The sequence below is a fragment of the Columba livia genome, chromosome 9 (assembly GCF_036013475.1).
Source record: "Columba livia isolate bColLiv1 breed racing homer chromosome 9, bColLiv1.pat.W.v2, whole genome shotgun sequence".
Classification (NCBI taxonomy): Eukaryota; Metazoa; Chordata; class Aves; order Columbiformes; family Columbidae; genus Columba; species Columba livia.
In genome coordinates this window covers 20,534,221-20,544,716 of record NC_088610.1, presented here as the reverse complement: position 1 = coordinate 20,544,716, position 10,496 = coordinate 20,534,221, and the positions used below count along the sequence as shown (strand labels likewise).

General features: G+C 49.0%; 1 protein-coding gene across 1 annotated transcript; it reads left to right on the top strand.

Annotated features, from left to right (window-relative positions):
* Positions 1 to 2: 2 nt before the first annotated feature.
* Positions 3 to 9,177, top strand: DTYMK (deoxythymidylate kinase). The gene is made up of 5 exons (XM_065073067.1): positions 3 to 163; positions 1,865 to 1,973; positions 2,781 to 2,871; positions 6,198 to 6,395; positions 8,648 to 9,177. Exons 1-5 carry the CDS (start codon positions 34 to 36, stop codon positions 8,756 to 8,758), a joined length of 639 nt encoding a protein of 212 aa, XP_064929139.1. The 5' UTR covers positions 3 to 33; the 3' UTR covers positions 8,759 to 9,177.
* The last annotated feature ends 1,319 nt before the right edge of the window (positions 9,178 to 10,496 follow it).

Sequence of the window (10,496 nt, the reverse complement as noted above, 5' to 3'; positions counted from 1 at the left end):
CCGGGCGGCGGCGGAAGGGGCAGGGTGGGCGCAATGGCGGGCCGGCGGGGAGCGCTGATCGTGCTGGAGGGGGTGGACCGGGCCGGGAAGAGCACCCAGAGCCGGCGGCTGGTCGAGGCCCTGCGGGCACAGGGGCACCGCGCCGACCTCCTCCGCTTCCCGGGTACGGGGTGCCGGTGCCCGCGGGGGCTGGCGCGGGGGACAGGGAGGAACGGCCGGGCCGGGGCGTGCGGGGCCGCGTCTGAGGGCCTTGTGGTACCGCTGAGGAGAAGCTGCCGTCCCATAAACCCGCGTTGTCTGCGCCCCTGCCCTGCGCCCTTTCCCTCACAACCCACCCGCTCCTCTCTACAAAACTTAGGTTTTCGTGTTGCTCTCTTTTCCCCCTCGCTTAATTTTTTGTGATTTGGGCCCCTAAACAGTCTGGGCTGCTGTGGGCAGTCACAGAGTAAAGCTCGATGGACGCGCTTTGAGGCCAAATTAAATGTGTTGCAAGCCTTATAACAACCTGCTTTAAGCTGGTAATGCTTATTTAAAAAGTTAAACTGTTTATCTGTTTGTGCTTTCGTGCTTACCAGCCACAAGAAAATTACCTTCACTTTGGGAACACAAAGTCCACCTGCACAACAGTTTAAAATCTATTGACACACATGTATGCTTTTAAACTGTGGTTAAGGCAATTGCTTTCAGCGTTCATCGGTTTATCCACTCCCACCAGCACAAGTGTCTCGCTCCAGGTTTTGCGAGGCTGCTTTACAAGCTGATTTAGGTACGGACAGTGAAGAGATGCTGCCAAATTAATGTATACTGTGATTAAGTTACAAAAGACATACCCATCATTAACCAATCAACATGATAAATGCTTTCTGACCACCTGCAAAACGGGATATTTCTCAAGTTTTAGATCCTCTGCATGACAAGAGGGAGACAGAAGATTAAGTGACACATTGTTTAGAAGCAGAGTGGTTAGTTTAATAATTAATAGATGTAGTGTAAGTAAGACACTAAACAGCTATAGCTAACATCTGATAAATGCTGATAAAATAAAGAATGACGCTTAACAGTGTAATTGACTCTGCTGTTAAGTTTATTTCTCTGTTTCACCAGCAAAAAGACTCCATGACGCTGCTTTGAAAGTGCTAAAAAGCCGGAGCTTTTATCCAGCATGTTGGACGCAGGGAGGACCTTCCCTCTAATCAAGTGCACGCGTGATTCACATTTCTCGGTATTTATTACAGATACCAATTGCACTTTCATTCATTTCAAGCCCTTAGTTCATGCATTAAACACAGATTATTTCCATAACCACGCCCTTTGTTGAAAGTCCTGTTTTGATATTTGAGTCACACGGGGTCTCTTTGCGCTCTGGTGCCTCTTGGATGACACGTGCCGGCTCCTTGACCTGGTTTCTTGAGCGTGTGTGTTGTTCTGTGTTACTGCACAGCAAAAGTCACATAGCTTTTTCTTCACCTAGTGGAACATCCCTCTTTCCGAGCTTGCAAACCAGGAACATTCTGCTTTGCCTCTCGTCCAATCTCTGCAGCTCTTGTTTCTCTATGAATATTCTGTTGCTTTAGGTCTAGTCTTGTTACATTAGGCCTGGTCTTGTTACAATACTTTTGTTCTTATCAGTACATCCAGCCCTGGAGCCCTCCAACCTGTGACAGACAGACAGACCTTCCCCACCATCAGACAGACTCATTTCCCACAGGCTCTCTCCCCACTCTGGACAGACTAAGTTCTACATGTGACAGACAAACAAACCCCCATTGCAGAGAGAGTGACTTCCCACCCGTGACAGATGGATGCCCAGTTGGTGAGAGCGTTTCAGGGCAGCGTCTGCTCCTTGTTCCCCTGTATCTTCCAGAGCGAACCACGGAGATCGGGCAGCTGATCAGCTCCTACCTGCTGAAGGAGAAGAACCTGGAGGATCACACCGTTCACCTGCTCTTCTCCGCCAACCGCTGGGAACACGTGTAAACACCTTTGCTCAGTTGTAAAAACAAAACGCGCGGCGCTGATCCTCCCCGCGGTTTTAGCTCGCAGTGGGTGCAGGAGGTACAAGAGTATGACCCTGTTTAGTAAGGGGAACATAGCTGGAAGTGGCTTTGGATTTAACCTTAGATCACATCACACTGTTTGGTGTTTTGAAATCATTAGGTGGGATATTTCCGAGCCCCTGCTGGGTTCAAGAACTGAGGGGCTGAGACTGTACCAGCCCAGTCTGTGAATTTGCTTTCTTTGCTGAATGGAGAGACCTGCTCGGCATGGGCGTCTGTGCAAGGACAGGTTAAGGAATCATGTCCAGACGATGCTGGAAGTGGCTGCCTTGGCTTTTGGCTCCTGAGTCTTTGCTTGTGGAGCCAGGGAAATCGGCGCCGGCCATTACTTTTACCTGGAAAGCTCCATTGCAAAATGTTTTCATTTTTAAAAAGAAGCGTTGCTGACTCTGCCATAGTGGCGGTGCCGAGGAGACTGGGAAAGCTGCGAGAACAAGTGTCGTTGTGAATAAAGGACACTTTTCTCTGACAGGGTGTATCACAAATCTGCTGCACTGCTTGAAGTAGGAAGAGGAAGGGAAGGTTATTTGTCTGTTAGAAGACAGAATACACATAGCTGTTATCCACCATCAGCAGCACAGATAACCCTGACACTGCTAATGATCACTGTTAACGATGACTTAGATTAACACTGCCCTGGTGAGTCCTTTAGATGAACTCCTTTCATTTGTATCGCTATAAAGGAGTGTAACTGTATATTTTTTTCTCCCCCATGGGTTTCAGACCGTTGATGAAAGAGAAACTGCATCAAGGGATCACGCTTGTGGTTGACAGATATGCCTTTTCTGGAGTGGCCTTCACGAGCGCCAAGGAGGTGAGTGAGCCCCTCGCTGTGTTTGGGGAGGTGGCTCCAGTTGGAGGGCTGGCCAGTGTTCTGGGGAAATGAAATGGAGAGATGGAAGTTCCAGCTCAGGTATTGACATGGTTTGTTTGCAAGAGTCCAGCCCTTCCCCAGAAAGGGCAGAGAAACTAATTCAGTGATGTTTTGTGAATCTGGACAGACTCCTGGTTGTTGGGAAGCCTGTTTGACTCTAAAGAATGATGATGCGAGTTGACTTGAGATTCTCCACGCTTGCTCTGGCTGCTGGCACATACATTTGTAAAGAATAACAGAACCACATACATTAGAAGGGACCTGTGGAGGTCACGAAGCCCAAGCTCCTGCTCCAGAGTAGCTCTAATGCAGACTGGCTGCTTGGCACCGCATCCAGCCAAGGTCTGAGCAGCTTCGGGGCTGCAAATCCACCTTTCTGGGCTCTTCTTTCAGAGTTCGTTCACCTTCACAGTAAAAATTACTTTCTTCATTTAGCCTGAATTTCTCATGTTCCCGCTTGTGCCTCGTGTCTGCTCTTGAGAGCAGTCAGCTCTGTGTGCCGCCCTTCGGGTCACTCTGCGCAGCTCTGACATCCTCCAGAGTCCCGTGTTTGTTCTCGTGCTCCGAGGAGCTGCCCTGGAACATCACCCAGCTCTCCAGGTCCTCTTTGTTTTCCACGTGGGTTTCCCAGGACATCCAGCTCTGAGGTCACTAATAAATAGAAATCTGCTCTCCTAAAGTCCACGCAGGCGATTCTCTTTGTCTTGTTGACTTCTCTCCAGATTTGAAGCCACCATCTCATGTTTGCTGCAGCCAAGGCTGCTCTTGACCTTCACATCTTGGACCAGTTCTTTCTTGCTTGTGAGTAACAAATCCAGGAGGGCACCCCCTCACTGGCTCTTAGAGAAGTTCCTTTTCCGCAGGTTTCCCGCAGCGGAGACTCAGATTCCAGAAATTCCTCTAAAAAAAGTAATTTATTCCCAAGGCGCAGCGTAGAGCAGCTCAAGCTGGTCCCTCCTGGAAAGGGACCCTCAGCAGGAAAAGACTTGGACAATCCTGCCCCCGATCCCAGCCCCAATCTCAGTTCCAGAGTTAGAGTTTGGGGTCTCCCCGTTCTTCACTGATCTCTGCGTTTTCATGAGGTGGATGTCAGTCCAAGTCCTGACCTTCAGATGCTGTTTGGCACCTGCAGCTGAGGAAAATCAGTTCTTGGCTCCAGCGAGAACATTCTTCTGTGAGGCCCGTCCTGTCCCTTCACTGATCTCCAGGCCACAGCTCCCCTCGTCTTCCAGCTTGAAGACTCTGAGGCCTTTTTTACACAATGAAGAAGAAAGTTCAAAGTTTCACAGCTTGAAGAAGTTCTGCTGAGCAAACTTACTTAGCATAAGTGAGTTTATACAAGCAGTTTCTGACCAAGTTCTACCAGAAGCAGCACAGCCAATAATTCCCTAAGCTCAGGCGGTCTGTGCCCTAACACTGGCTTATTGATTGCCATGCCAAGAATTTCTTCATCATGCTCTAGAAACCTGGATTGCTTCTGTGTTTGCAAAGAGCAGATTTATTTTAGTTACCTCGCTACCAGGGGATCTCTGATGCAGCACCTGAGCTCCCGGGCAGAGGGAATGCAAGCGGAGATGCAGGCGCTGCAGAATACAGCCCTGGTGGAAGATCAACAAGTCTGCTTGTTTCAGCCTGTGTGTGGGGATTCACTCAGGCACAGTTTACCACACTGCTTTGACCTGTGCCTGCAGTGATATCTAAAATCAGCAATTATGTGTGATAAGGTGCCTTTATGACTCCTATCACAGGCCCACTATCTAAACACAGAGGTTCTACTTCTGATTTACATGGTTTTCCATCCCCCCAGCTGCAGTCTCTTGGGTGTATTTACAGTTCTTACCGTTCTTCCGCTATTCCCGCACAGCCTCCATTATCGTATCATCCCCTGGATGTTTCTCCCTGGCCTCCCACCTTCAGTTCTCTGCAGATCAAACCTTCCGCTGACGTACCCAGTTCAGAGCACTCCTCACTGGCCCTGTACCTGTTGGCACAGACACTCTGGTCCTACTTTGTCAGGTGAATCCCATTCACAAAATCCCAGGCTGGTTGGGGTTGAAGGGACCTCTGGAGACCCCCCAGTGCAACCCCTGCTCACGCAGGGTCACAGAGCAGATCACACAGGTGGGTCCAGGGGGTTTGAATGTCTCAGAGAAGGAGACTCCACACCCGCTCTGGGCAGCCTGGGCCAGGCTCTGGCACCTCCCAGCAAACAAGTTTCTGCTCATGCTCAGATGGAGCCTCCTGTGTTTCAGTCTGTGCCCGTTGCCCCTCACCCTGGCGTTGGGCACCACTGAACAGAGTCTGGTCCATCCTCTGACTCCCACCCTGAGATATTGATCCCATTGATCAGATCCCTCTCAGCTTCTCTTCTCCAGTTCAACAGCCCCAGCTCTCTCAGCCTTTCCTCATCTGAAAGGTGCTGCTCTGGAGCTGTTGACCCATAAAGAACATCCTGCAGTTGTAGAAGCTGCACCCTGCCTGCTGTATCAGCTGGGAGCTGACTCACAGTCATCCCTGCCCAAGCCTTTCCTCAATTCCTGGAAGAATCGAGGAGATCCTTCCCCCCTACGCCCTGCACCCACTTCCAGCACCCCACAGTCACTCTGGACATGTTTAAAATCGCCCTCATGGCGTTGTCAGTGCCCATGTGGATGAGCAGTAAGCAGACAAGCCTCAGTGGTCTCCCCACAACATTGTGGATTCATCTGCCCTGGTTGAAGTCTTGAAATCTGTCGAGAAGATCCGGAAGTTCACAGAATGTTAGGGATTGGAAGGGACCTCGAAAGTTGGAAAGCTTTGTCTCTCTTGTGTCCGGGCTGAAGTTCCTGGGAAGGGTGCGAGTTTGAAAAGATGTCTCCATGGGCCCAGAAAGATACACATGCAAGCTGCGCCATGTTTGTATTTGGGAGCAGCTTTCTTTTGGACTGGTGACAGTCTTGGACTGATCACAGCTGTATGGAGACTCAGAAGATGACTCGGTATTTAGTGCTGATGGGCTCTGCAGAATAGAAGTTAAAATCTCCAGCTTTCTCTGACTTCAGTAAGCTGAGAGGTGCAGAGCACTGAGCAAAACCTGGTCCCTGCAGTTACCAGGACTGAATTCCCACATGGTAAGCTGGGATATCTCCATTTCAGTTTGTGCACCTGTGCTTAGTGTTTTGGGCTGTACTTCTGCTCCATCTGTTCCTTCCCCACCCCACTCCCCAGCTAAATTCCTTCTTTCACATTCCTTTCACCTCAAACTCGCTTGTCTTTGTTTGGGACAGAACTTCTGCCTGGACTGGTGCAAACAGCCCGACGTTGGACTCCCAAAGCCGGATCTGATCCTGTTTCTTCAGCTGAGCCCGGAAGAAGCAGCGGAACGAGGGAACTTTGGAAATGAACGTTACGAGAACAGCTCCTTCCAAGAGAAAGTCCTGCAGTCCTACTACCATCTGATGAAGGACAAGACGTTAAACTGGAAGGTGAGGGAAGAACGCTAACAGGCCTGTCACGGAGCAGGGTGGGGGTGTCTTGTGGCAGCTCCCAAATTGTGCCCTGTGCTCCTGGTCAGGGGGACACACTGGGTGTCAGCCAAGGGCACGGGGACCTGTGGCAGAGAGGACACTGCGCTGTCCCAGGACACCCTATAGGGCCATGTTGGGGTGGGAAGAAGATTTTTGAAAAGAACTTTCAGGAAATCATTCTCTTTCTTAAACTGACAAGCCTGGGTGGGCAGCAGCAGGACACATCCGTGCTCTTCCCCGCCTCCGTTTGCTTCGGGTCTCGCAGCATCTGTGGAGGAGCCTGGAATCGCTGCAGGTTTTTGGGGCCTTCCCTTAGCCATTATCCCCTTCCTTCTCACGGGGCCGCTCTACCTCAGTGTTTGCTGCCTTACTGTTTCCACAAGTCTCTCCAGATACATCATCTTTTTTTGTTCCACGCTTTTCCTTCTCGCTCATCCCTTGGAGCTGTTTGCAGAGCGCTGCTTTATCCCAGAAGATGAAGCATTCTCTGTTTATCCTCTGTATATTAATAATCACCCAGGCTGAGGTTTTCTAGTGTGGGCATCCTTTTTACCATCTCCATCACCCTCCATCATGAAAAATGTGCAGCATCTTCTGTTTGTCCTGAAGCTGTCATGCAGACATAGGAGGACACGGGTTATGGATAAATTCCTACTCACCATAAGCTGGAGGTGCACACAGATTTACCATATGATCAGACTGCGCAAGGTAAAATTAATTCTTCACAGGTGAACAGGAATCTGTAACACGAAGGAGTTTTTGCGTACTGCCAGAACATGAAGGACCTAAATGTACAACAATCACCAAACTAGGACTTTTATTCCAGTAAAAGCTATGGTAGGAAATTGCCTTTCCTACCTCACAAGTAATGGAAAAAATAGATTGATAGGAAACACGCACCCTAACACAAGAAAAACAAAAGGAATTAATTTAACAAAAATAAATGTGCGGTCATATGAGGCAATGTATAGTCCGTAAACTCTGATTTTTCCAGAGATTCCAGCAGCAAAACACATCTCTCTTATTATCTGTCATCTGTTATCTCTTCTGTTTTTTATCCATTCCTTGAAAGGAGTTTTCACATAAAGCAACACATCTGTTTAAAATACCCCAAAGTGCAGATACATGTGAGAACAGATGATGAAGAGGTGTCCCTGAAATGAGCATAGAAAGGCCTTGAGGTGCTGGAGCGAGTTGAGAGAAGGGAACAGAGCTGGTGAGGGGCTGGAGCACAAGTGTGATGGAGCGGCTGAGGGACCTGGGGGTTCAGCTGGAGAACAGGAGCTGAGGGGAGACCTTCTGATCTCTGAACTGCCTGAAAGGAGCTTGGAGCCAGGGGGGGTCGGGCTCTGCTCCCCAGGAACAAGCGCCAGGAGCAGAGGAAACGGCCTCAAGTTGCGCCAGGGGAGGTTGAGGTTGGATGTGGGGAACAATTTCTTCCCCAAAGGGCTGTGGGGCATTGGAACAGGCTGCCCAGGGCAGTGCTGGAGTCACCATCCCTGGAGGGTTGGACAGACGGAGATGAGGTTCTCAGGGACATGGGGCAGTGCCCGGGCTGGGGAACCATTTGACGTGATGATCCTGAGGGTCTCTTCCAACCAAATGTTTCTGTGGTTCTGTGATATCAAATCCTTCTTCACACTCGGCCACCCAGCAGCGATGCTGCTGTTCTGTAACCGTCACGCTGAGGAAAAGCAGCGTTGTACAGCACAACCACCTTCACCGACCTCTGGCAGTGTTTAAAAATCCTGACAAATCTGAAATTGGACCATCATACGATGAATTTTCAGTGGTTCCTACAAGCATGGGTGGAGTTCATTCTGAAGAACCACTGAAGGATCAATACCAGATGTTTCTGGGGACTGCAGTACAGGATGGAGAACAGTCCCCAAAGACTGTCAGCAAACAACACACAGCAGCAGCTTCTTCCATGTCCTTTCATCCAGCCCCACATCTACTGCATTAATGTCTATTCCTAAATAAACCAGATTTTTCCAATTCCACTCCAGAAATAGCACACAGGAGGTGTCATTAGCTCCTTTCACTGCTCGTGAATTGTCACAGCAGTGAGTAACAGGGGGAAGCAGATAAAACAGCCAGGCGAGGTTTTCTCATTTGATGGTGTTAATTGAGGAACACGTTTCTGTGGTTTTTCTCATTTGATGGTGTTAATTGAGGAACATGTTTCTGTGTTTTTCTCTTGCAAACAGACCATGAATGCTTCCAAGGGCATTGAAGACTTGCACAGAGAAATCAAGTCCATCGCGGAGGAAACCATGCGTGAGGTTCAGAATAAACCTTTGGGAGAACTCTGGAAATAAAACTTTATACAAGTTATTCTTTTCGACTGAAGGCAAAACTCACCATTTGGATCTTCCCCGCTTGGATAACGACATCACCCGCCAGGAACTACCGCGTACACCCCATGTATTCTGGACCACCATAGTGCGGATATCCTCGTGGTTTTATCTGCTCTTCCCTTCTGGCCTGTGTAGTTCTTGCTGTATTTTATAAGTGAAAATGCGACAAGCACGTAACAAATTCCTCATTCAAACCCTCCCTACGCCATGAGGAGCTGTTGTTCCAGCCCCAGTCCTGTCGCACAGGTGTGCGGGAGCCCAGGGTGCAGCAGCAACAGAATTCCCTGTTCTGGGGAATTGCCTCTCTAGTCCCCGGTGCTGAAACCAGTTTGTAGAAGGCTTGCTAATAAATTACTATTTTTAACATTTTGCACAGGGCATTTCCCCTCCCCCCTTTTGTTTTTTTTCAGTACGATCACTTATGTCCTAGAAGGATATGTGGGAGGTGAAACTGCTGTGGTTTAGGCACTAAATCCAGGGCGAGCGGTTTGCTAGAGCTGTGGGATGAAGGGAATGACAAGTCTGCTCCCCGGCTGATCAGTGAGAATGAGACAGAAACTGAGCTGCTGTGAGCAGGTGAGAGGCTGAAATGGTTGTCGTAGCTGATTGATAGCAAGGCCAGTTTGAAGGGTGAGCAGCACATACATTTCGACTGGTTGAGTCATGCTTGTAACTCCCGTACGCAGAACCAAGTGGAATTCAAACAGCGCTGCCCAACCAGATCAGCTAAGAGTTCCTAGCAGTAAAACTACAGTAAACTAGGATGTTAAATTGAATCATTTGCACTAATATGGGGATGAGCAGCAGAATTCACATCTCTACCTGCTGGGCTATTAACCCTCCAGCAGCACAGACCAGGTTGATGGCCAATACAGAGACTAAATCCTGCTCTAATGCTTAGAGAGGCTGATTGAACTGATCCACTACGAGGGAGAGGAAGGGAAATGTTTAAATCAAAATTGTTAATGCATCATCTGTTGCCTTCACTCTACAGGCACACAGCAGCTGGGAGCAGAAACTCCTGTGAAGGTGACCCCGAACTTCCAGCAACGCCAGAAGATGATGGCCTGCAGAAGTCATTTAATTCACATTAGCTTTAGGCTCTTAACAAGCCAGAAATACCCGGTAAATATTTAAAAAAGCTGAGCTTAGCTCTGTTACTGGGGTTGTGTTAACGCGCAGGTAAAATCTTGTCTGGATGAGCTGTCCTTAACCACAAAAGCATGAAGGTGAAATACGAGGTAACTCTTATTGTGTACAAATCATGAAGGAGAAGTGTCCCGAGTGATTATCCCTCAACAGAAAGGACTGACCAACAGCAACAGAGGGTGCAGCCTCCTGATTCAAGAGGTGCGATCTACCATTCCACAGCAAAACATGAAAAGTGGTTATTGAATTGACTACACCGAGTTCTGTACCGTTTGCTGCTGCCGAGCTGGGGTTTGGAAGGCTGGCTGGAGGCAGATACAATGGAAAGCTGTTGGATAAATAGCTAAACAGCAGGCCTACCGTCTTAAAGGAAATAAGTTTCATTTTCTACCTACCAATGCCAAAACTTTTCAGCCTCTGCCTGGCTCTTTCCCCTCCACCTCAAAAGCAGATGTGGCAGAGAGTTGCCAAAAAAGCATGTCCTGTCCTGGAAGGGCTTGGGCTGTTGCAGAAGCAGAGAAGTGCTGTGTAGCTTAAAATTCAAGGAGCA

Coding starts and splice junctions, on each gene's coding strand:
- DTYMK (XM_065073067.1), top strand. CDS start 34: ATGGCGGGCCGGCGGGGAGCGCTGATCGTGCTGGAGGGGGTGGACCGG. Junction 1,974..2,780: donor GCCAACCGCTGGGAACACGT/GTAAACACCTTT, acceptor CATGGGTTTCAG/ACCGTTGATGAAAGAGAAAC. Junction 2,872..6,197: donor CCTTCACGAGCGCCAAGGAG/GTGAGTGAGCCC, acceptor TGTTTGGGACAG/AACTTCTGCCTGGACTGGTG.